At 46.5% G+C, this 26,940-nt stretch overlaps 1 protein-coding gene across 1 annotated transcript in view; it reads right to left on the bottom strand.

Annotated features, from left to right (window-relative positions):
* Nucleotides 1-9,871: 9,871 nt before the first annotated feature.
* Nucleotides 9,872-26,940, bottom strand: part of ADGRE1 (adhesion G protein-coupled receptor E1) — a 38,350-nt gene continuing 21,281 nt past the window's right edge. The window contains exons 11-20 of the mRNA XM_071219262.1: nt 25,220-25,397; nt 23,339-23,458; nt 21,977-22,170; nt 21,367-21,537; nt 19,350-19,544; nt 17,841-18,076; nt 17,404-17,470; nt 14,270-14,361; nt 10,176-10,344; nt 9,872-10,057 (exon numbers count right to left, since the gene is read on the bottom strand). Of these exons, the coding sequence (XP_071075363.1) occupies nt 9,872-10,057; nt 10,176-10,344; nt 14,270-14,361; nt 17,404-17,470; nt 17,841-18,076; nt 19,350-19,544; nt 21,367-21,537; nt 21,977-22,170; nt 23,339-23,458; nt 25,220-25,397 (1,608 nt within the window). The remainder of the gene's footprint in view (nt 10,058-10,175; nt 10,345-14,269; nt 14,362-17,403; nt 17,471-17,840; nt 18,077-19,349; nt 19,545-21,366; nt 21,538-21,976; nt 22,171-23,338; nt 23,459-25,219; nt 25,398-26,940) is intronic.

Genomic DNA, 26,940 nt, shown 5'->3' with positions numbered 1-26,940 from the left:
TTCCCAGGTGATTGGATTCATATGTCACAGGCTAAGATCTTTCCAGGCTTCTATAACTGCTCCCTCCCCTGCCCCTTTAAGCCAACGATTGAGAAGAGCTTCCCCACCCACCACTGCTACTTGCAGGGTGCCCACCATCCTCAGCCCTGCTGTGAGATTGTGGTTTTTAATAAGGAATGGTATCATTGGTCTTAATCTGTTTCTGGCACAGAGCTCCTAAAGTCCTTGGAATTTCCTGAGTGGTAAGAGCGATGGGAGCATCTTGCATTAGAACGGTTGGTCCCTTTCCACCACAACTGAGTTTATGTTAATGAGGTGACTTTTGGAAAGCTCCAGAGGATGCAGTGCTGGCTGCCAGGAGAACCAACCACTTCCCCAGAGGGGCAAGGGACTAGGGGTTGAAGCAATCATCAATGTCCAGTAATTTAACCAATCGTGTCTCTGTAATGATGCCTCCATAAGAAACACCCAACAGAACAGGGTTCAGAAAGCTTCTGGGTCCTGAAAACATGGTGACTGGGGAAGAATGGTGCCTGGAGAGGGCACTGAAGTTCCACACCATCTGGCAGTTCCTGGGTTACCTCCATTCTTAATAAACTGGTGATCTAATAAATAACCTGTTTCTCTGGGTTTTGTGGGCCACTCTAGCAAGTTAATAGAACTCAAGGAGGGAGTCCTGGGAACCTTCAATCTACAGCCAGTACGTTGGAAGTCCAGGTGACAGCCTGGACTCGTGATTGGCATCTGAAGTGGGGGACAGGGGACAGTCTTGTGGGACTGAGCTCTTAAAATGTGGGATCTGACATTGTCTCCCGGTAGATGGTGTCAGAATTTAATTGAATTATAGGACACCTAGCTGGTGTTGGAAAATTGCTTGCTGGTATAAAAGCAACCCCCCCCCTCCACACACACACAGAGTGGAATTGGGTTTTATCTGCCCACACATATATAAATAGTATCTTCATTTAATCCATTTGTCTGGGCCAGCTGCTTCTTGCCAAGTGAACAACTAATATACAACTTAGCATTATAAGCAGCTCTATTCATTCTAACCAGAAGCCAACCCTTTTTTATTAACTGTGACAAAAGAGGAAGCCACATTTCAAAAAAAAAAAAAAAAAGAAAGAAAAACACATCATCCTCCACCAAACTGTGGAACTCAAGCACAAAACGTCAACGCCACTTCCTTCTTTGACAGATATTTAATCATTGTTTCTCAGCAAACTAACTTCCCATGCCTTGAAATGGTGGCATTCCACAGGAGGGGCAGCTGAAAATGTGGCAAAGGTGTTCCGCCCGGCCAGCGCGAGAATGAGAATCGGCAGAGCCCAGGGTGTGCGCGCTGTCAGAATGGCAACCTGGACTCAGTGCCGAAGGTCCTGGTGAGCAGCTCAGAATGAACAATGCTCTTTCTCACCCCTGGCTCGCTGGAAACCTAGTGAAATTTGCCCTCAGAATACACAGTCACTTTTGTTTACAACAAACCTTTCCAGCCAAGAGTACTTGGTATCTGAGGTGGTTTAAGACATAACCCACTGAGTGTAAATTAGTGCAGCCACTCTGCAAAACAGTGTGGAAATTGCTCAGAAGGCTAAGAATGGAACTGCCACATGACTCGGCATTGCTCACGGGGACCGACACAGAAGCGACCTCGGTGTCCATGGTCAGATGAATGGATGAAGAAGATGTGGCATGTATACAACGGAATGCTACTCAGCCATAAAGAGACGAAATACTGTCATTTGCCACAGCATGGGTGGACCTTGAGAGTGTCGTGCTAAGTGAACGGATAAGGACAAGAGCTGTATGATTTCCCTCATACATGGAATGTAAAACAAGAAGTAGCAAACAAAACCAGCAAAAGCAAACCCATAGGTACAAACAATAGGGTGGGGGTCACCAGACGGGAGAGAGGGTGGGGGAGGACGACGTGGGCAAAGCGGTTGAATGCAGTGATGCGAGGAGACTGGACTTCAGGTAGGAAGCAGGAAATACTGCGCGCAGGCATCCAATTATAATCTCGTACACTGAGAATATACAGTGTTATCAACCAATGTTCCCCCAATAAATTTAGTTTAAAATAAATAAACTATGGCTCCACAAACCTGCACATTTTGACTATCTTAAAAGCCACTGAATTGTACATTTTAACGTGGTTAAAATGAATTTTATGTAATGTGACACTCTCTTAATAAAAAATAATAAATAAGTCATTGCTCCCATACAGGTTTAAACAGGAAACCTGGTTAACCTGTTGGGATTTGGGCAAAATGCTACTCTTTACCCATGGACTCTGCTAGACATTATTTCCCAGACGACGTTGGCTTTTGTTTTCTCTCCGTGGTCATCATGAGTTATCACAACAGTCACGTTGTAATTCGTGCAAAAAGTGTGTGTTAATCCCCAAAATTTCATAACTGAAGCTTTCTAAATTTTCTTTTCATGTACCAGGGTATTTTGAAGATGTTTAGGAATTACATGCAGTGCTATGGAGAAAACATGGCAAGGACAAGAAGTGAGAAATTGTTGTTGCTAAGACTTGGAGCACCGGACCATGGAGCTGAGACCATCATTCAAGGGACAGACAGCCCATGGCGACCCACAGGGACAGAGCTAAGAGAACAAACACACTAACCTCACTCTTTCCTTTTTCTGATATCCTGTGGGTGTTTCCTTTTGGCCCAAACTCCTGGAAACTAGAGGCCAAGAAAGTCCATAGAGATGCACTCAGAGATGCACTCAGAGATGGCGGCATGCTAGGCAGTCAGCTGTGTGGATTTGGAGGGGTCTGTGGAAGACAGCTCACCCACTTAGATATTCATTTGCTCGTGTATTGGGTCGGCCCCATCATCAGAGTGAGTTTCATGACAGGAAAAGCAACGTACATCTTGCTTAATATCATAGCCACACTTTCTAGAGAGTGGATACTTAATATTTGTAGGATGAATAAAGGACTTTGTGACAATTTCTTGTTTCTTAACACCCCCATGCCTCCTGGGATTTCCTGTGTATGTGACACAGGGTGATTGGGCTGGACCAGATGTAGAATGGGATGTTTCTGGCTAATGACTGGGATACACCCTTATAACACCTCCAAAATCTGTATGAGTTGATATGTATGGAGGTGCTGAGAAGATCCCACTGGAAGGAAAAGAGGGAGAACACAAAAAGATGGACAGTCTGTCCAGCAGACCTAAGTGGCTACTCCGAGGGCCCTGAAGTGAACAGACAGGATGAGAGATGAGGCCGTGGTGTTTTTGAGTCAGAGAAGACTCTGTGCCCAAGCAAAACAGCTCGGCCCAGGAGACAAGGGCAGCCTCAAGCTCGGGAGCGAACCTGTTGCTTAAAGCGCAGGTCAGGATGAGTCTCAGCCTTCAGTACATGCTAAGTACATGGACTTGACCTGGGCATGGATAGAGATCACTGTGCTGAGCTGAGAAGACATCTGGGGGAGGCATGTGAGGGACTTGGACAAGGAAGTAGAGAAAGGTGGCAGAGAGAGTTCCTGAGCAGAACCCAGAAGCTACCTCAGCAACACCCACAAACTTCTGAAGAGGGATTTTCTGAGAAACAGGGAAGAGGAAGAAATACAATCCCAGATCCTGAAGTCAAAAGGCTCACTCTACAAACGAGCCAGCCCCTATTTGTAGCAGACAGATGCAGCTTCAGAGTGTCAAACTACACGTACAGGGGTAATTTTATTGACGTTGGGAGTTACCCATGCAGTAAGGCCACAGAAGTGGGACAGAACCAGTGTTGACAATGGACCGATGTACTATTCGGGGGAGATGGCAAGCACCACTCCGCGTTGTCCATACAGAATTCCAAAACAGAAGCATCCTCTTCCCAGGAGCAGCATGAGAAATGTCTCCTGATGCTCTTCACATTTTTTTAAAGATGAAAGTACTTTATTAAAGGTATACTTGCAAAAATAAAAGCCACTGCATTCTAGATTCAACAAAGCCAAGTGGTAAACAAGCTCTAAGGTCTTAAGAAGTTTGCAGCATCATTTGAAACATTTTTTAAATGCAGTTCAAAATGCCTTTACAATGAGCTTCAAACAAGTATCTAAGTGATTAACAAGACTTTTTTCATATTTGATAGTTATGGAGAGGGGGCAAAGTCGTCAGTATTATTGATGTCCTTCTTTAATTGCCTTCTGGGGCCAGCGGTCCCTTCTCCAGAAAATTGGCCTCGGTCGAACAGCAGGTTAACACCTCCCAGCCATGTGGGCACCACACAGCCAATAACTGACTGACATGAGAATTAAAAAGAACGGTCCCCACAGCTCAGCACGGGACTGGTGCTGAAGTGTAATTCATGCTCCTGAGCTCCCTGTGGGACCCTGGGTTCGGGAAGAACCCAGGTCCTCCTCCGACCCCTTTGCCTTGTCACTCTCTCTCTTCGAGGAGCAGTGCTTCAGAAAGTCATGGGCACCAAAATCCTCGTCTCGGCTCTGTTTTCAGGGAACCTGACCTGAAAAGCCTATTGTCACTTCAGAAATACCATTTGTGATGAAATTACTATAGTGTTGTCAGTGAAAACATAAACAAAAGGGTATTTGGGTGACTCTGCAGAAGCAAGCCAGAACAGCCACGCGCTGCGTAAGAACAATGTGGGGGTCAGCGACGGGCCGCAGGTCCCACGGCGGGCACAGGGCATCCAGGTCTGTGGGAGCGTTCGCGTGATGAAACCGCCTAACGGCACGTTTCTCAGAAAGCATCCCTGACTCTGAGTGACAATGACTGCATTTGTAAACCAACAGTCATCCTTCAGGGGTTAGAATACAGGGGCAGTGTCCCGGTCTGACTTTCTTTATATGACACATTCACTTAACAAGTATTACTGAGTCAGTCAGTGAAGCCAGTCTTCTGCTAGGTCCTGGGCGTGCAGGATAATCAGTCACAGAACTCATGGCAAAGCCGGAGACAAAGCTCGTGACTTCTGAGTATAGTCTACTGTGCTGAGTATTACCGGGAAGGATTGATAACTGTAGGTACCATGGAACGGAAACATGAAGACGAGGAGGCAGCCAGACACTGAGAACCCACAATGCAAAGCTCTTCTGTGAGTAGACAGACCTTAAGTTATCTTCAAATTCCTATATTCCTAATGGCTTACTTCTTTTGACAGTTTGACAGCTTTTCTGCAGTTACGGTTTTTAAGCAGACATTAAGACATGTAAGCTTCCTCCCACTGGTAACTATTAGTTAATTTCAGAAGCATTTAAACAGAATGTTTAATAAAATGTATCTCAAAGGTGTTTGTTACAGTATTTTGTCTACAGTACTGAGAAGTGGGAAATAATGCAAACTCGTGAACACTTTATGACACACGGGGACCAGAGAGCACGCCGCCACCGTCGGGAAGTACAGTGAAGCTCCGAAAGCCTTCACGAGCTGGAAAGGTGTTCTCAACGCGACAAGTGGGAGGAATACAGATGTGAGAATGACACAGGCATGCCTGGCACAGGGCACACTCTCGGGACAACCCCTCCGTGGGCCGAGTTGTCCCCCAGGCACTGTCACGTCGCGGCTTTCCCTGCACCGACAGACCTATGTGACTAAGATTATTACTACAACCAAGTGTTTATCAGCAAGTTGTGCCAAGGAGGCTGTCCCACTTCCGGAAAAACAAGCTGTAATCTTCCCCCAGAAGGTCATGAACAGAATCAGAACTAGGGTGAGGGGAGGGAGGCACCCGCCTGAGGCACAGAATTAAGGGGGAACCAAAGCCAAAGCAATCTGCATAAATGCTCTGTCCACACAACATTTTAAAAGTGAAGATCAACGCAAGAAAATCCATGATAAATTAAATATTCAGGTCCAAGATCTGTCCTATGCTGGGTCAAAATGAGCTTACAATCACTTTTTAAGTATATTTTGAATAATCAATTTTTTTCTAGCACTTGATTTTGAAAATATTATTGATGATTTTGTTTCCTTTCCAGCCAAAAAAATCACATTTTAATGAATTCTGGCTTGGAAATTAATCAAAATTTTAAATGTAGAATAATGTTTTAGGTTCTAATATTCTTACTCTAAGCTTTTTCAATTTTTTCAACTATTCTGATGTTCGGGGAAAGGGCACAATTATAGCTGGTCAATAATATCACTTCAGAGAACGGATCTGTATTTTTGGATACCATGAGTTACTTGAATTATAAAAGGGCAAAGTCATTTCATTTCATGTTTATGGAATTTAAGAGCCATGCAGTCTTCATTCTGAGTCTCGTCCCCCTCCAGTGGAGGCATGTGAGACCACCCAGGCAAAGGAACTCACCCAGTGCAGAAAGGAAAAATCTGTCGTGAGGTCTCAGCTTTGTTCAATTACCTCAGACATACAGGGAGACTCAAGAGGTTTCTTTTCTGGCTATCAGCATGGCAAACAGACTATTCTAGCATATTCTAGGACATTCCCTCAGGGGTACCACACAACTTCCCTGGGGATGTCATTAAAACGCAAGTTCTGGTTCTGCTGACCGGGGGCCGGACCTGCAGTCTTGCTTTTCTAAGGAGGTGAGGCTGATCTGCAGACCGCACTCTGAGTGGGGAAGAGCCAGAGAGGCCACTGGCGGGAGGATTTCTGCATTTAAAATTTTCATCTCCTTCTCTCCCTGGCGCTCCAGGTTTTATGGGGGATGGAGAGCCAGGTGGGAGAGCAATAACTCTGTGAGCAGGGTGAATCCTGGCCAAGTCATTACAAAGTTCCTGGAAGGAAGGGAAATGTTCATTCCCTGAAAGGTCTCAGGAGCCAAAACACTGTCCAAAGGCTGTTGTCATCAAATGCTTCAACGCTTCACGAAACACAAGAGTTCTGCTGCATCAGCCACTCCTCCTTACCCAGCTAGCGCTCTGGTGTTCGCGCCAGAGTCGCCCGTGTGTCCATGAGCTCTATTTGCCTCCTGGGGCTGTCGTTACAGTTTTACTGACCATTTTACTGCTTTAGAAGCAGGGAGAGCCTTTGTCACAGGGAGAGCCAGCCAGATGGCAAATCATTTCCTGAGAGTTGTACTGTGCCGGGCATGCGGGAGGTGCGGGAGAGGCACGGTTAGAGACCCACCCACAAACATAAGGAGCAGCAGAATGGTAACCAGGCCATCTTGTTCGTGCCATGGTGCTGAGGTCTGTTATTTCCACAAAACTCTGGAAAGCGAGAGCTGCAGAACACGGAAAATGAAATTGTTGTCTGTAACCGAAGCCCTGTTTCTCACCAGCACACAGAACCATGGGGAGATTGCCCCGCCACCCGTGCTCCACACTGCCCAGAGGTTTCTGGGGCTGGCAGGGTCCTGTATTTCTGCATTAAGCCAGGAAGAGGAGATTTCAGGATGGGCTCCTGCAGGCACTTGCCTGCCTCGAATGTTGCTCCATAATGTATTTAAAAAGCAAGAAAGGGCTTTAATCCTGTGGAGAGAGAAATTACAATCAGCAGCAGGATTAGTACAAATACAATTCCAGGGGTCATATCTGTAAGGGGCATGGATCTTCTAAATACAGAGAGATAAAGAGGGCAACAAAGACTAGGAGAGTAGACATTAAAATGTTAACAGTGATTATTCCTGGCATGGCAAGCACCATTGGCAAACTCAAGAGCCACTCTCAAACTCTTCATCAATGATAGATCCCATTTGAGAAACTAGAAAGCCAAATACATGATTTGTCATATTCTTTTATAACTGTGAGTGGTCACATGATGCAGTTCTGACCATTTAGGCGAAAGGCAAATCTGCTGAGGGGCTTCTGGAAAAGGTTTTGTTTCCTCTTAAAGGAAGAGGATTGAAAGGAGAGTCTGGCCCTTCTGCTCTATCCCCCTTCTTCCTGCCTTGAACATGGTCATGATGGTGGGAGCTATAGCAGCCATGTTGGAACCATGAAAATAACTTGATGGAAAGCCAACATGCTGCCAGTGAAATGGCAAATTAGGGAGAGCCTAGACCCTCTACGATACTGCCGAGCAATAGAACCGATACCAGCAACCCCCAACTAACTCTGGGCTTCTATCCTTGTAAGAAAAATAATTACCTATTTAACTAAACCACTGGATCTTAGTCACTTGTACTTACAATATATCAATGAAAAAATAAGACATTCTAGTTGGAGGATGAAAGACCACGAGTCATGAAATAAGTGAAGAAGCTACAGTATGTTGGAAAGCGGAAAGTGCTATGAGAAGAAAGGACGAAGGGACAGAGGAAACAGGAATGCCAGGGTAGAGAGGAGGCAGAACAAAACAGCTGTAGAGGAGCTCCACGGATAGAAATGATTGAAATGAAGATTTGAAGGAGGTGAGGGAAGTGGTGGAGTTGGCCATGTGGGTACCAGGACAAGAACATTTAAGACAGTGAGCTTCCAGTTCAAAGTTCCTAAGGAAGAAGTGAGCCTGGCATGTTTGAAGAATCCAGAGCAGGCCAGTACGGGTGGGACAGAGTGACATGAGGGGTAGATTAATTGAAGACAAGGTCAGGGATAAAAAGAGTCATATTAGAAAGGGCTGTGGGGGCCATCAGGAGGACTCTGGCTTGTACTCTGAGTAAGGTGGGAGCCACGGAGTGTTGTAGGCAGAGAAGGGAGGTGACCTGACTCAGGTGTTCACCAGTGCCCTCTGGTTGCTGCAGGGAGAACATACCAAAGGTGGGGCAAGGAAAAGGTGGCAGGAGAAATAGAAAGACCCATTTTGACGCAATTTCCATAATCCTGGTTGGAGACAAGAGAACTTGGACCAGAATAGAAATGGTGAGGGAAAAGATGTCAGATTCTGTACTCATTTTGAGGAACAGTCCACAGGACTTGCTGATGGGCCAGAGATGGAGGGTGAGAGGTAAAGCAGGGTCAAGGATAACACCACGGCTTCGTGCCGAGCCACACAGGGCAGAGGACTCTCCTTGAAAACGGGAGGTAGGAGGATCAGAAGCTCAGTTTGGAATATGTTTATGTTACATTTCTGACGACTGTTAGACATCCAAGTGGGGGCATTGGTAGGCGGTTGCTATATGAGTATAGAATTAAGGAGCAAGGGCCAGCCTGCACATTATTTAAAATGTGGGGGTCATTGCTAGCAGATGGTGTTTACAGTCATGAGACTGGGTGAGCTCCCTTGTGCTACAACGGAAAATATGCATCACCAGGGGCCCCGTCAATGTGGGGGCTATTTCACAACTCTGCGTTTTACATAACTGAGAGCAATGCCAAATAATTCTGTGGGAAAATCACATGTACCTCCATCTGCTCATTCATTTAAATATTTATGAAATTACATACATATGTATTATAATTCACATATACATGTATAATGTATATATGTGAATTACAATTTATATATATTTATAAAGATATGTATAGTCCTATTATATATAATTATGTGGCATATTATATATTATGTATAATTATCAATAAGGGAACCAAGCAGATGTTATAACTGGCTCAAAATAGAATGCAAAAAAAGACATATATACGTGTGTAATGTATACAATGTATATGATATATACAATGTGTATGACATATACATAATATGTATTATAGAATGCACATATAATAATGTGTATGATGCATGAATACATAATACACATATACTATATACAATGTATATAAAATATGTATAATATATGTTACGTGATACATACATATGTCTGTACTTACTCTTTTGTCTTTTGAGCCATTTATAACGTCTGGTTCTCTCCCTGATTAATAAGTAGAATTAGGACCCTTAACACATGCTCATTTTATATCTGTATGAGTCGTGATTTTATCTTTTTTAGGTTACATAGTTACTAAGGGGCAGAGCTGGCATGTAAACCCAGGCAGCCTGGCTCCCAAAATCCACACTCTATAGTGAGCTGATACACGTGGGTACGCTTAGCTCCCAGTAGGTGCTAGCGCACAGTGGTGTCTAATACCACTGAGAAGCAGGCGCTCCATCCAGCCAGACCTGCATCAAACACGCAGGCTCTCACCGTTCTGGAAGCGGAGGGCATGGATGACAGCAGGATCCCTGAGGTCTGGGACTGGGATCTGGGTTTGGCCTTCCCAGTGATCCATCTCCTGTACTCTTCCCGGACCTGGAGTTGGAGACAGACAATGGGGCGAGAGTCACTCCCAGGTGCAGGACGTGTGCTCCACAGACATGTCCCCTGGCAGGAAGGGGAGGAAGGGACGGGGAGGACAGCAGCTACATACCTGGCGGTTGAGCAGACAGTGAATGAGAAAGATGAAGGCTCCCTGTAAGCTATTGATGATGGTGAACAGGTAGGCCATGACATTGGCCATGGGTCCTATCTGGAAGATGCCCAACACCCAGGAGCACCCCAAGATGAAGAGCTGGGCAAAGGCCTTGAACGTCAGCAACCTGGGAGAGAAGATTTGCAGAGGATAAGGGGCTGGGAGGCAGCTGTGGTCCTTATGGGCAGGCCCCTGGGGATGGTCTGAAGCTGCCTCTGTGACCCGCCAACAGGGTGGGAATAAATGTGGGACAGTCTCCAACCCAGAAGCAGGAAAATCGAATCCAAGAGGCATTTGAAACACGGTGTATCTACAGATGCACATGGGCACAAAGATGTGCGAACACGGGTGTTTAGTGCCATATGTCTGCAGCAAGAAGGGCCCACGTGACCATGAATGTGGGGTGTGTTAAATCAATGGTGAAGCCATACTCTGAAAACTATAAAGCCCTTTTTATTGAGGTAAAACTCACATTACGTGAAATTCACCATTTTTACCAAGAAGTGTATGATTCAGTGGTATTTAGCACATTCACAATGTTGTACAAAAGTCACTACCATCCAGTTCCAAGACATTTTATCACCCCAAAGAGACGCCCATACCTATTAAGCAGTCATTCTCCATTCCCCTCTCCCCCAACCAGAAACAACCCAGATGGCCTTCAAAGGATGAATGGATCAACACACTGTGGCCCCCCTGAGCACTGGAATACTACTCAGCCATGAAAAGGAGTGAAGTGCTGACCACCGCTGCATCATGGATGGACCTTGACCACATGGTGCTCAGTGAGAGACGCCAGACACCAGGGGCCACACAGTGTGTGATTCCATGTATGTGACATGTCCAGAACAGGCACATCCACAGAGACAGGAAGCAGATTATAGCATCGTTTTTTAAATGAGATGAGAGTGACAACATACTAAAGAATAAGAAAGGGTCCAGGCTCTGGGTTAGACTGCCGGCGCAGAAACTCTGACTGAGTCCTTCATTTCACTGTGCTTCGGGTCCCTCTGGCCGACACAGAGATAACAGCACACCACCCACACGGTGGCATCGCTCGTCCTCCGGGTCAGTGAGACGGCAGGACAGTGTGTGGCACAAATAAGCTTTTTTATTAGTTGTATCCTCAAGTATTATATGAAACAAGCTACCTATTATGTGAAAAAACAAACTACTGAACAATGAGTAGAGTGTTTTATCATTTATGTAAAAGGGGGAGGATGTGTAAGTATAGAATATTCTGGAAGGAAGCTCAATTCGAATGATAATAGCTGCTGAAGGTGGGAGTGATCTGGGGACCTAGGGTGTCAGGGAAGAGAGGGAATTATTTTCATGCATTCCCTTTGTAAACTCTGAGGAAAAAAGACACCTACTAAGAAGGGCTCCTGGTGGCTAACTAGGCTCAAATTTTAAAAAATAGAGCCTAGCTGGCATTCCTGAACAGGCACCTCTCACGCAAAATGCACAGAAGAGGCATTGTACGCCTGCCTCTACGCTGAACTGCCCGCCTCCACAGTGTTCCTGCCTCTCAGCCAGCCCCCAAAAAGGAGTTTCTGGAATCCTGTTTCAACCAATGGGACCTCCGTTGGCCCCATCTGGTCAAAGCTGCACAACTCTGGCCAAAGTGGCTCTAATCTGACCAGTCCGGACTGTGCCTTTTGGACCAATTGAACTGAGGATTTGAAGTCCTCCTTTGTATGAGATGGCCTGGTCAGGGACTGGGGCAGAGATGTCTGTCTATTAAGTCTGCTCCCCTCTGGCTCAGAGAGCGCACTTTTTCCTCTCCATCGAAGCCTGCAGACAGCGTCTCCCTGACTGCGCTGGAACATGGGAGCCGGCTCACCCGAGCAGAGGGCAGCAGACCAGTGCAGAGCAGAGCAGAGCTGGTGAGCCAGAGAGGGGCCTGGCCCTGGGGCCATGCTGCATCACCGTTGAGCTGTTTGGCACTGAATAAAGGGGGATTCCTGTTGGTGTTGACCGTTGGTTGATATATTTTACACTGCTTAATTTTTCCTACCATTGCAAGTATTAACTTTGAGCTCTTTACATTAACTTTTTAAAAATTATTTTGAGGAAAAAATTTAAGATGGACGAGGGACTGGAAAATGACAGGAAAGTAGCAGAAGGTGTCAGCAGGTTGCCGACAATAAAACCTACCCAGTGTCCGGTTTCAGTAAATTCTTAGAATAAAAATTAGCTGAGTGATGACGTCAGGAAACACGAACTGATAATGGAACAGTAAAATGGAACAAGCATTGCTGAGAGATTCACTCAAAATAGAGTGGGGAGGCTCCCAGGGAAGCGGGGCCTCTGCACCTCTCGGGCCTCGGTCTCAGAGCTGCCCTTACGTTGCTAACCTGCTGCTCCGCTCAGCTCAAGCTGAGCCGCAAACGTCCTGGCACAGCAGATGGACTTGCCTTTCTCCTTGCAGTTTTCGCCCCTCTAGGCTTCCTCTTGAAACTAGCCAAATCCTGGTAACCTAGCCAGCAGTCCTTCCTTTGCACAAATAAGCCAGGCAGCGAAAGACAAATACCTTAGGATCTCACCTATAACCGGAACCTGGTCACCAAAACAAACAAGCAAGCCAAATATAAACAGACATTGAAATAAAGAACAGACTGATGGTAACCAGGGGAGCTGGGGGGGATAAGTGGAAGGAAGAAGGGGAAGGGCCATCACGGAACATGTGTAAAGGACCCACGGACGAAGCCAAAGGGCGGTGGGATTGAGGGTAGGGGTGGGTGAAGCGGGGTTGGGGGGAAGGTGATAGGGGCACATGGAGACAACTGTACCTGAAAAACAATAAAAATAAATTTAAAAAATAATAATTACACTTGGGAGTTTTTGCCTTTACAAAACAAGCCCTGCCTTTCTCTGTTCTCTCCAGAGAACATTTCATGTATTCCCTTTAATGCGTCTCCCAGACTCAAGTCTTTTTAAGACTCCTATAAACATTTTTAAAAGATTTTATTTATTTATTTTTTAGAGAAAGGGGAAGGGAGGGAGGAAGAGAAACATCAATGTGTGGTTGCCTCTTGTGCACCCCCTACTGGGGACCTGGCCTGCAACCCAGGCATGTGCCCTAGACTGGGAATCAAACTGGCAACCCTTTGGTTCATAAGCAGACACTCAATCCACTGAGCCACACCAGCCAGGGCAAGACTCCTATGAAGTTTTTAATGGTTTTACAGTCTCAGATCTTTATTGGCCCATGCATCTATATTTTCTATAAGAGCAGGAGAAAGTCTCACATCAGTGGGATAAAATCATACATAAGAAACTAAAGTAATGAGGGTGTATTTTACCTATTACATCTGCAGAACAACAAATAAAAAACTATAAATCCCAGGATGGGCAGGCAAAACTGCAGGTAAACAAGCACTCTGATAAATGGAGACAAATTTTCTGGAAAACCATTTGCAATATACAGTAAAAGTGTTACAATCCAACCTTCCCTTTGATTCCAGCCCTTTCATGCCTACAGTTATGACTAAATGACCCCAGGTGTGGAAAAAAGATTTATTTAAAAGAATATTCAAAACAGTATTATTTATAGTAGAAAAATAATTTAAATGTTCATGAATAGGGGATGATTTAAATAAGTTATGCTGTGTCCTTACACTAAAATACTATTGCAAAAAAATATTATTCATTAATTTCTAATTAAATTTAAAATCACTCATGACATGTTAGAGAAAAATGGTAACAAAATAGTATTGTTTTTGTAAATATGCATATAAGTATGCACAGAATTAGGAAATGTAATAATAGGTTCAATATGTGAAACACTTTTCCCAGTGGTTCACAAGCCCGGTGAAGTGTGCAATATCATACCCCCATTCCACAGACGAGGAAACGGAGTTTCAGAGAGGTTATGTAACTCGCCTAAGGTTACAGAGCTTGTAAGTGGCAGGGCTGGGGTTCGAGACCCCAAATCTAGACACTGTGCTGGGTTCTCCCTTGGGTAGAGAACCAGGCAAAGACCAGGTGGTTATTTGAGGAGAGAAGGAAGGGAGACTGGAAGAGGAGAGAAAAGGAAGAAGGGACCATACCTGGTGTCCTTGAGAGTTGAGACTTCGGCATTGACACTGGAAAGCTTCTGCCTCAGGATGCACAAGGTCCAAGTCAGGAGGGTGGAATTGATCTACAAAGTCAAACAGACCCCCTTGAGGAGTTGGATACAAAAACTGTCTGGAGGAAAAGTTAAATGGAGCAGGTTGACTAAGAGAGAAACTTTCAAACAGAGCTGGAGACTGTGAGGGAAGCAGGGCCAAGCTCCACTCGCGCCTCCGTCTCAGCTGCTATTAACTTGCTAACCTGCTGCGAAACTCAGCTCAGCTGAGCCATACACATCCTGGAGCAACACAGGGACCTGCCCTTCTCCTTGTAGTTTGCACCACTCTCCCCACTCCTGGGTTTTGTTTTGTTTTTGTTTTTTTTTATTGAAACTAATCAAGACTGGAAAGAATGCCACTTTGGGGGTTTTGCCTTCACAGACTCTGCCTCTCTTCGTTCTCCCCTGAAGCACAATTTAGGTTGATACCTGAGCAATCTGTGTCCCCAGGGCTGCAGCTCCTATTTCTCAAATAAATACCTTTTACTTTTTATCATAGTTTAAAATTAATTTGCTTGGCAAAACAGAAATGGCCAAACCATCTTTAAAAATGAAACTCTGACCGACATCTTTGGTGACCACTTCAGGAAGCCCAAAAATAATTCCGGTAGCAACTGACCCAAAATGACCAGGACCTGATTAATAACTGACAGCTTCCCTAATTTCTGCCACTGGTTCCAACCTAAGACCAAGAGGAAAAGCCAGTACGGGCCCATAGCCAACCACATCGGTGCCCTGCTTTCGGTGACCCACCTAGAGGACCCCCGTGCCTACAGCCTCTGGTGGGGCACACCTGGAGCTTGCCTTTCCCTCTTCAGTCTGCTCTTGAAACCAACAAGTGCAGGGAGGGTGGCTGAGCCCCTTACTACAGCAGTCTCTGGATAAATAGTCTTTGCTTGTTCTTGTTTGGGTGATCTTTCCTTATTTCCACTGGATGCATCTGGGAAGTTAGAATCAAGACAGATGCCCCGTTATGGGTCAAACTGTGCTCACCCACCCCCAAAGATATGCTGAAGTCCTCACCCCCAGGACCTCAGAGTGCGATCGTGTTTGGAGATGTGGTCTTTACAGAGGTGATCCAATTAAAATGCCGTCATTAGGGTGGGCCCTAGTCCAGTATGACTGGTGTCCTTATAAGAGGGGAGATTGGGACACAGAGACAGACATGCACAGGGATGACCGTGAGAGGACACAGGGAGCAGACAGACAGGCATCTACAAGCCAAGGAAAGCCTGAGGTTATCAGCAGCTGGAGAGAAGACTGGACCAGATCCTCCCCCCAAGGCTTTCAGAGGGAGCTTGGCCCTGCCAACCCTTTGATTCCAGAGGTCTGGCCTCCAGGACTGAGACAATAAAATTCTGTTGTTCTAAGTGACCCACTTTGTCCTATATTGTCTTGGTGACTAGAAAACTAATACATGGCCCTGAAAAATCTGATGGAGGTCAGAGAAAAGACCTCTGGAGGAATACAACTGCAAGAATGCCCGCCCTGACCTGTGTGGCTCAGTTGCTTGGGTGTCGTCCTGCATAGCGAAAGGTCGCAGGTTCGATTCCTGGTCAGGGCACATGCCTGGGTTGCAAATTCAGTCCCGGGTCGGGGCTCATACGAAAGGCAACTACTCAGTATCTCCCTCACATCGATGTTTCTCTCCCTCTCTCTCTCCCTCCCTTCCCCTCTCTCTAAACATAAAAAATAAAATCTTTTAAAAAGTGAATTCTCAAGATTAAATTGGTCAAATATTAGCTCACAAGTACCATGGACAAGCAACACAAGGAAGCAAGCCACCGTGAGTGACAGTCAGAAGACACACCATGTTGCAGGGTCGGGACAGGCGTCAGGGGGCAAGGAGATGACGGTGCTCGGCTCCCCGCAGGATCCCCAGGGGGAGACGTGCTTGTCGGGGGCGAGGGGTGGGGGGGTGGGGAAACTTGGTCTACAGCTTCCCTTACACAAGGTGAGGAATTCCCCAGATTTACTCTATTGGGTGGTGACTGTAATTAACAATATTGTATTATATTCTTAAAATTTGCTGAAAGGGTAGAGCTTAAATGTTCTTATCTGCCATTTTCAACAGCGTGGGTGGATCTTGGGGGTATTAGGCTAATAAAATAAGTCACACAGAAAAGGGTGCACACCCCTACGATTTCATTCACAGGTGAAATATAAAACAAAAAGTAAAAACCAGCAAAACACAACAGAAACAAACTCATAGGCACAGACGATAGAATGGTGGTAACCAGAGGGAAGAAGGGTGAGGGGAAGGCAAACTGGGTAAAGGGGGTCAAATACACGGCAAGGAAGAGAAACTAGGCTTTGGGTGGCAAGCACACAGTACAAGTACCCGACGTCATGGTACAATGTTACAATAATGCACACCTGAGGTTGATATAACACCACTAGTCAGCGTCACCTCAAAAAATTAAACTCAAAACACAGAAGACGAATGGTAACCATGCGGAGCGATAGGAAGGTTAATTAGCTGGGTAGCAGCGATCATTTCACAGCGTGTACACAGCAAAACATCCAGTTGTTCACCTGAAACATACACAGTTCTTGTTTGCCAATTACGCCTCAATAAAGTTGAAAAAATTCTACCTTATCTCTCTATTCCCCATCTTTCCTCGGGAGAGATGAACAGACCCATTTTACCGAAGCACAAAGGAAGAGGAGATCGTGGGCCCTCCCAGGGGATTAGCGTGTTGCATTAAAAAAAAATCGCGGGTCAAAGACACTGCATCCCCACTTGGAAATCTCAAGAATCAAGGATCAGAGGGAGGGTGTTTAGAGCAGGGGCATCAAACTCATTTTTCACCAGGGGCTACATCAGCCTCAAGGGCCGAATGTAATTTCAACTCCTTAACAGTTAAAGAATAGTTACATTTATACAGCCCTAAAGTTATTTCAGCCCTTTGAAGGCGAACACAAGGCTGATGTGGCCCCCGGTGAAAACGAGTTTAACGCCCCTGGTTTACAGGAATAAGTGACCTCAGCTATGCAACTTCCACTGGCACCTCCTCATCCCTTGGTTCCGGTTCCTCCTCCAGAACCCACAGCACCAAGCACTTCGCTTACCAATATGATTGTGCACACTGGCCCCAGGAAACTCCAGATAAACCCTGTCTCCGTACTCAACCAGCAGCTGCGGAGAGAAACAGAAGGAGTCGGTGCCTGCCTCAGACTCCTGACCTTACAGCTGATTACTCCAGCCCCACCAAGTGCATTAACAGAGGGGAAAATTCGGAGCCGAGACAGGGATAAAAACTCTCATGACAGGGCAGGTCGCCTTTCAGTTTTCTCTGGACCCCAGCAAATCCTCTTTCTGACCTTCTTCCCGGTCAGTGTTCCTGAAATGTTCACTTAGTGCCCTGGGTAGAGCCCATTCTCAGTAAAGAGTAGCCACACTCCTAATACTGCTATTGCTCTTCTTCTGCTTCATGTAATTATCACCAGGACCTCGGCAACATCCACTGGGTAGAGGGTCTTCACGGAGAGAGGGAGATGTCACTTACCGAGTGTGCGTCCCGTAGCCCTGTGGCTGCACACTGGCAGAGACAACCACCACCAGCCCTGGCAGCCCATAGCCAAAGGCACAGAGATACAGCATCTTGACGTTGCGAGAGCTGAAGTAATTCACCACCTTCAGGTTCCTGACCATAAGGAAGAGCATCACAGCCTCCACCAGCATCCAGAAGAAGCAGGCAAGGAAAAGGTAGTGCAGGAGGCCCGCGATGATGGAGCAGCCGGTCTGCAGAGGAGAGGAGAGGGAGGTCAGGACTCCCCTCCCCTCCCAAGGATCCAGTTCCGAGGAAGAGGACAGGAGATGGGCCAGTTCTGCAGCCATTCCCCAAACACAGCCCATTCGTTCATTCATTCCACAAATATTTGCAGGGACATTCTTCATCACAGGTGGTCCCATCCCTTTGGTAGGGTGACCAGTCGTCCTGTCCACCTGGGACTGAATTTTCCCAGGACGTGTGACTGTCAATGCTAAAACTGGGAGAATCAGGGGTGAAAATGGGTAGGTGATCACCCCACTTTAGGAGATGATTGAAGAGATGGGGTAGGGGGTCCGCAAACTATAGCATTGGACTGGCAGCCAGTTGTGTGAACGATGTTTCATGGGCACACGGCCACACCCATCTATGTGTTCTCTATGGCTGTTTCACGCTAAAACGGCAGAGTTGACAAGTGGCAACAGAAATCATAGGATCCGTAAAGCTGAAAATATTCTGTGTCTTTACGAAGTTTGCCCAGCGCTGGTCAAACGCTGGGAGTGGGGTGCACTACTGGTATTTAGTTCCCGAAGGGACCGGGAAGCTAAACATCCTGCGGGGTGAGGGGCAGTTCCACACAGAGAACGGTCACCCACCCCAAATGTCAGCGGTGCTCCTTGTGGGAAAACCCAGAGAGCCTACGTTGCTTCTGGCGCAGTTCTGGGGGTAAACTGGCCAAAGTTCTTGTTCTCCCGAGACATGCAGACTAGTGGCAAAAGTAGATACACAGTAAAGCCACGAATAATCATTATGGTTTCAAGTAGGTGCTGGGCAGGAATGCAAAAGGGAGCAGTAAGTAGAGTTTCTCTGTTGTAGCAATACTGACGGTTGTAACACTGTTACCAGATTACTCTGTCGTGGGGGTCATCCTGGGTGTTGTAGGATGTTTAACAGTATCCCTGGCCTTTGTCCACTCGATGCCAGCAGCACCCCCTCTCAGAGGTGACAGCTAAGTGTCCCCCAATGGGGCAGAATCATCCTGGGTGAGAACCAGTGGTTTAAAGAGTAATAAGAGGGACCACCACAATATATATAACATGATCAGGGAGAGGATTGTAAACTGAGACCAATCACAAGAAGGAGTCGGCCAGGTGAGGTGCTGGAGGATGAATATTATGAAGAGGGCACAGCATGTGCAAAGGTCCCGAGCTGGGAACTACTATAGAGGGAGTAGAGTAGGAATGAGCAGAGGCAGATGTGGAGATGACTGGGCTAGATGGGGGCCTAGCCTGAAGGAGATGAGACCTGGTTGTCAGTCTTGTCCACACCGGCGAGGAAGAGAATCTTGGCCAAGAACAGGCACACGCAGAGGTGCAGGTGGAGGTAGGTGTTGCGGCTGCGAATGGCACGACACAGCAGGAAAGTGGCGATGGCCAAAACGAGACACACCAGGGAGATGACCATGCCCACGTAGCTGATGACGTGCAAGGGGAAATCCACCTGCCAGGAAAGAGGTGTGTCACTCCGATGGGAAAGCATTCCCCTGGGCAGGACAAAGAATTATACAGACTCCTGACGTGGGCAGAAAGAGCCTGGGGAGCTTTCCTTCCGCTGACACTCAAAGCAAACTACATCGTCTTTCTTTGGCATCTATTGGCACCCATCAGCACCCATTCCCTCTGTGTCCCACACCCGCCCTGCATATTACTAGGGCAGCATGTCTACAAACTACACTTCCCAGAGTGTCTTGGGGCTAAGGTTCTGGACGTCATTCGGGTTCTCCAGTGAGATGCATGCATAGACGTTTGGGAGGGCAGAATGAGGCCAATACCAGCTTTCTGCAGACAGGAGTGAGCTGTGGCTGGACTCCACATTCCAGCGGTCCAGTCTCTAATTCACCTGACAGCGGCACTTGTAGCTTCTCATTACAGCCACAGAGGGGTGATCTTGAAGCCGAGATCCAAGTGGCAGCCCCCTGGCTTCGACTCCTCTATCCCTTCCAGCGATTTGGGGAGCACCCAGTTCCCTGTGTTGAATCCCTTTCAGCCCAAAATACCTACAGTGTTTCCTGGTCCCTGTGCTGAACCAGGACTGACACCCCGGGGAGTGGAAATGACAAGCTGAGTCCTTCTTATATATCATTATTTGTCGATAATTTTTCACTGATTTTAAACATTTTTAGTGCTCTCTGGGAGCTGAAGCTATGTAAGGGTAAGCCAGGCACCATCTCCTGAGTCCCTCTCTGCAACATGGTGACCTAGGAGGTTTTATAAAAACTGGCTGCAGTTCTGTCGTCGAACGAGCTTGGACAAGACGCTCAGCTGCTCTGGGCCTCCGTTTCTGCATCTGTTCCAAAAGGGTGCTGACAGTCCACCGTACAGGATGGTTTTAGGATGTTAGGAGCGTTCAATGAAAATACGTAAATCACTCACAACTGTGCCACAAACATATTACATGTTGTAGGAGTGTTAGTTTTCATTACTTTTTTTTTCTTGTTCTCATTTTTGAGATGAAAGAACTGAGTTCAGGCTCAGAGAGGCTGAGTGGCTTGCCCAAGGAAACACAGCCAGAAATGACAGAAATGGAACTTGAACTAGGTCATTGTTGCTCAGGATCTGATTCTCTCAAGTCCTAAGCTTTATATTCCCCTAAATAGCGTTCAGGGCCGTCCTGGCAGAAGACCAAACCTCAGATCTGGCATGATAGGCAAGAATGCTCACCACGGGACTAAGGAGGGTGTCTGTCATCTCTACCGAATCTACATGCTCACCAAGGCTCATTTCTCACTGTTTCGTTTCATACGCTGTTTCCTTCCTGATTCTTTCACCACCTCTCACTGAAACACGCCTGAATTCCCACAGCACCGCCTCTTGCAGCCTCCCTGTGCCCCCCATTTGTATGATTCAGTGAAAGAGACCTCTGGAACCAAACTGTCCTGGGTTCAAATCCCACCTCCACCAATTACAAGCTTCATAACTAGGCAGACTGCTTAGTTATCCTATAAAATGTGTCTCCCACCCTATAAAATAGGTCTAAAAAACCCACATCTTCCAATAAAGAGTCCAGCACACAATTGGTGCTCATTAAATAGGACCTGTGATTGGTACTGTGCCTGCCCCTATTTAGAGTGACTTCTCATTTGATATACGGATGTCATGGCTTCCCAACCAGACAGGAATATCCCCCCGGCAGAGGCAGGGCAACACCCCTTCCGGCCCCGTGACTCCCTCCCGTAACACACGACACCACGCAGGGCACCCGCGTATTTCATCAACATCTTCAGTCAGGTGCGGGGATCAGAGTGCAGCGGTGGGGTACTGACCGTGAGCTCCCCAGAAGCCATGATGACGGCCAGGTTCGCCATTCGATGACAGCTGCAGACAGTATACCTCTCCGAGGCTTTGAGGACTTCACAGCCAGACGGTGTCCACCGACCGCCCCCCACCTCCGTGCTCCAGGAAACGCAGATGGGCCTCTCAAACTTCTGCTTTGGCTGAAAATTCAAAGGCCCTGGTCACCAAACAGTCCCTCTTGAATGACTCAGTGTGACCACTCAAGAGTCACTGAGGCAGGAAGCCGCAGGTATGTATGTTCCGTGGGGAATGGGGGGAGCGGGAAATGCTGATATTTCAACATGCAGTGATGAAAAGAAATGTCTTGGATGCCATGCCTTCCCTATCACCGGCTTGGTCGTAGCTAATGTAATAAAAACCATGTGCATGTTCCTACGTCAGCATTGCATCATCCCACCTAAATCTGCCTCGTCGAGGATAGAAGAACATCACCCAGAAATAGAAGAGCTCATTCTTTTAGAATTGGCTTGAGTTACTAGCAAGTGTAGACACCTAACTGCCGAAAATGAATTCTCACGAGAAGGGAGAGTCGGGCCTGTGAATAGGTGGACAGGGGCTCAGCAGGAGCCCTTCACAAACCTCGATGTTCTCCAGAGTGTAGACAACTGGGTCAGAGAACCCGTCTTTCTTCTCCCCCGTCATCATGCCCCCGATGATGTGAGAATTCATCTTCAACTTCCTCTTGGAGTTAGGGGTCAGAGGGTCTTGGAAGAAGCTCTCATCTAGAACAGACTCCATACCCGCAAAGGAGACAAAAGCCACCCCAGTGGTCCCTGCATGTCCCCCAAGTGGGGAAAAAAAAAAGAATTGTTTGCTTACTAGGCATTACAACTGGCCCAACAAATGCACACACATGCTTCAATACCCCCGCATCTCTGCACCTTCACTGGCCCACTCGGAGGACTGAGACACCAGTGGACTTCCAGGTGACCCTCAGCAGAACCATAAAGAGAAAACCCCAAGGCGCCATCATCTGGAGAAATCTGGGCTACCTTGAAAAATACATTTGAATTTGTATTTTTAAGGGATAATTTGACCCAGCAACGGGAACTAAGCTCCTGCCTCACATTTCTGGCTATTCTCATTCAGTCTCTTGGGTGGGCTTCCCCTTTCAACATTGGTGGTCTTCAGGGATGTGTCCTAGGCTCTCCAGAGAGCACGTAGATCAGGGCATGGCTGATGGTGGCCGGCAGGCCAACCGAGCCATTGCCTGGGTGCTTCTATTTTCTACACGAAAGTTGTATTGCCACACTATTATTGACATTGACACAATACGTGAATTGAATGCCACAGGCATTCATTCACGTGTTGTCCGTCAATGCTCTTGCCCTCAGACAGCACAGTGGGATGACTGGGACGGAGATCTGTATTGCCCTCGGTGCCTAAGAGCACGCCAGCCAGACCTCTGCCGGCAAGCCCGCCGCCCGGTACACAGTGGCGCTGTCCGCTAGAAGTAGAGTATGAGCCACACATGTAATTTTAAATTCTCTAGTAGTCACATTTTAGAAAAGGACAAAAAACATAAAATACATTAAAACAATTTTAACTCACATGCAAAATAACATTTCAACATGCAATCAATAATAAAAATTATTAATAAGATAGCTTATATTCTTTATTTTTTTTCACCAGGCCTTTGGAATCGGTGTATATTTTACACTCGTGGCCTTGTCCCCTTTCAAGTGCTTGGTGACCAAATGTGGCTGGTGGCTGCTGTATTGGACACTGCAGGCCTCGACACTCCAGAATTGTGAGAGTATTTGTTTAATGTCTGACTTCCCTAGCGGACGGAAGCTCCCTGAGGCCATGGCCTGTGTCCACCTCCATCGTCACAGTGGCCCCACGGCCCGGCACAGGCCTCGGCACCCGGGAGGTGATCAGCTGGCATTCGCCGACTGGCACCCCCGCCACCCTGCTTGACTCTCACAAGCAGGTCTGTACCTGTGGACTCAGATTCTCCAATTGTGGAACAGCCAATCTTCATTTCATCCCCTTTGGCTTTCAAGTTAAAGGCCATGTTCTCTTCAGTGCATTCGTCCTTGATGACTCTGCTCTCAATATCTAAGAGGAAAAAGGGAGACTTTGCGTGACATCACCCAGAAAGTGGGTCCTGACTTTGGTTTCTGGCCAATGACACAGGTTTGCCTCCCTGATTATGAGCCAAGGAAAGAACGGAAAGGCCAATTGATCCTGGGAATGAACTTGAGCACCTTCATGAATGATAGGCGGATGGTAGCAGCAAACAAAGGTGAAACACAGCTGGAGCTCAAGAAGTGAGCTCTCACATCTTAGGGGGTGATGCATTGGGGGAAGATGGGGTTGAACAGGGACGGAAGGCTGCCCAGTCGTGGCCTTCTGGCTACTCCAAATTTAGACAAGTTTTCCAAAGCTGAAGAAAATAAGAATGGACTAGGATGAGCCCAGCGTGTGGACGAGGGCTCGGGTTCTGCAATCAGGTGGTGCTAACCGGGAGGCCCAGCTCTGCTGCTCGCCAGCTGTGCAAGCTTAAGCAAAGTCTTAACCTCTCTGAGCCTCAGATGTCGCACCTGTAACATCGCCATAATTACGGAGCTCTTTGTGAAAACACAATAGATGATGGAACCAGAAGTATCCTTTTAAAATATAAACAATGTCATGTCTGTTCTCAGACTCTCCACTTCTGCCCGCCCCCCGCCCCCACCCAGCTTACTTCAAATAAAACCCTGTGTCTTTTCATTTGTCTACAAAATGGGCCCCTCCCTTTCTTTTCTGACTCCTTCACATCAAGCCACACTGGCCTTCTTAGTGTTCCCTGAACTCAACAAGTATTCCTGCACTTGCTCCTTCTCCAAGTATTTACACGGCTCCCTTCCCCCAGGTCCCTGCCCCAGTGAGACTTTCCCTAACCACTCTGTGTAAGAGAGCAGTGGTCCCTCTCAGCCTGTCCCTCTCTAGCCTCCTTATCCTGCTGCATCTTTCTCAATAGCACTAGCTCTCCCCAGTACACCAGATGTCTGTCTGACTCAGCTCACTAAAATAGAAGATTCATGAGGCTATCCTTGTTTACTTCTGGTGGCAGTCCACAAGATACTCTGTTTCCATATCTTGGCCTTGTGGGCACCCATCAGGATAGAAATTCCCAAGGCTACATGACTGATCCTAGAACAAGTACTAGGAGTGGGATGCTGCCATAAAATGTCTACAGCACCCAGGGTTCCCAAGTGGTCAGAGATCACGCATGTTCAGGGTGTATCAGTCAGGAGAGGATCAGGTATGCCTTAGTAACAAACAACCCCAAATCTTAGTGGGTTAAAAATAACAATCATTTCCCATTAGTGTGCCGACTTGGGACTGTGCTCTATGTATTTCGTCCTTACCTTGAGACCTGCACAGATGGAGAAACCGTGATCTGAAACATGACCTGTCACTAGGGCAGTGGGAAAGAAAGCTCTGGAGGGTCTTACACTAGTAACTATTCCATTCACAATCCACTAACAGGGACTAGTCAAGCCAGGAAATACCATCCTACCATGAGCCCAGAAGAGAGAGCTGGAAATATTTGAACACAGCGAGTGACTAACATCTCTTAACACCTAAAATAGAGTAAGCTCTCAACACATACTTGTCCAAATGCAGTACCTGGCAGCACACTCTTAACACAGCGCCCAGCACTCAATCCAGGAGAGATGTTGTTAATATGATTGAACTTGCTTTGCTGTGGGTTCAGAGGTTTGAAACACTTGGGGAAACAGTACATGAGAAAGTCATGGAGAATTACATCACCAAAGTCACTCCTCAAAGTCAGCACCCAGGTGTGACCTTGCCGTGAAGGATATGTCCTACCTAAGTGCTCTGTCTGAATAGTCTGGCTGCCATTCGCTGAGGATTTCAGAAGAGCTGCCAACGTGGTGCTTTCCACACTCTCCAGCAAGACTGTGGCCAGGGCGGACACCTTGTCTTTGGTGAAGTTGGACCACGCGGGTGTTTGTTCAAGCACAGAGACGAAGTTCTCAGCTGTGCTCTGCAAAGAAAGGGGTGTTTGCGCTCTCGCTTTCTCTCTCTCTCTCTCTCTCTCTCTCTCTCTCTCTCTCTCTCTCTCTTTGTCATGCACGAAATAGATGAAATAGCAGCTGTCCCCTCTCTCATCAAGAGAGTGGTTTGACAGTCTAGGCTGATCAAGAATTAAAAGAGCACCCACTCAGCCTCTTTTTCCCCGATGCAAGAGGCCCCAGGGGACTGCACATGGGTGCAGCCTTTCCGGTGTGCAGGAAGGCAGGCCCCTAACAGCATAAGCTGCACACGCCCTTCGACCCAGGCACTTCCCTTCCAGGAATTAATCCTTCCAGAAATACTTTAAAATTGTGCAAGCATCTTATTTGGTGATGCTCATTTCAGTGTGGTTTGTGATGGTGACAAGTCAGAGAGCCTAAATGTCCAACAGATTGGTTTAAGTAAATAATAAAATCAAATCATAGTGCAGCTGCTAATAAAAGAATAATGTAGTGTATCAATATGATTTAACCAGCAAAAAGGTCTGTGAGCTATTGTTAAATAAAGCACATTACAAAATGACATGCATGTATTATCTCATTTAGTTTTTAAAAACTACTTTAAAATTTTATATTTGTGGTATTTTTGTTTCTGGCTCATAAAATAAAAATAACTAACACTTAATGAGCCAGGTATTGTTTTAAGTGTCACATACTAACTTATTTAACGTTAGAAAGAGATCTATGAAGTACAGGCTACTATTCTTTCCGTTTCAGACGAGGAAACAAGGACACATATCTAGTAGGTGGTAGAACCAAGTTTTGAACCTTGGAAGTTGGGAATCAGAGGCTGAATCCTTAATCACTGCTCTTGAACCCTTCAGGGTAGGTGCTCAAGAAAATGGCTTCAATGTCTGTGATACATTCACAAAGTAAAAAGGTATGGGAAATAAGCATGTAGATGTTACATTGGTGTCTGTGGAACAGAATTAAGACCAGCAATAATAATAATAATAATAATAATGTTGACACTATTCCTCTGATTGATTATTGGCAATAAATGGACTATAACATGTGGCTCTGACCCCAACAACAAAAATATAATATGTATAAAGAATTCACAACCTACTAAATGCAGGGAAGAAACTAACTGAATCCAGTCAGACATTGAAGGAAATTAACCCAAATCTTAGCGAGGATACTAATTCCTATTTATCCAAGTAAGCTAATAAAAAGGTGAAAAATTTTTCAATAAAAACCGGGTCAGGATGAGACTTGAGAGATGATTGTCCAGGAGAAGCAGGGGCACTGAGTTCTGTACCTGCCCCAGCTGAAGGCAGGAGTTTGGGGTCCTGCCCCAAACATAGCAGAAAACACCCCCTCCAGGGTCAGCCTGGGAAAAAAAAAGTCCTCACTTCCACCGCCAATGGAACTGCATCGAACTCCCTCTGAGATGTTAAATCTATTCTTCTTAGATAGGATGTATATTTTGTATCCTTGGGGCAGTTAATAAAAACTAACTTAGCCTAGTTTTTAACTTTAATTGAGGCAAACATACTCGATATTGGTGATAAT

The sequence above is a fragment of the Desmodus rotundus genome, chromosome 9 (genome assembly GCF_022682495.2).
Source record: "Desmodus rotundus isolate HL8 chromosome 9, HLdesRot8A.1, whole genome shotgun sequence".
Lineage (NCBI taxonomy): Eukaryota > Metazoa > Chordata > Mammalia > Chiroptera > Phyllostomidae > Desmodus > Desmodus rotundus.
Note: the sequence above shows the minus strand (reverse complement) of the source record. Positions and strands in the feature narration are given on the sequence as shown.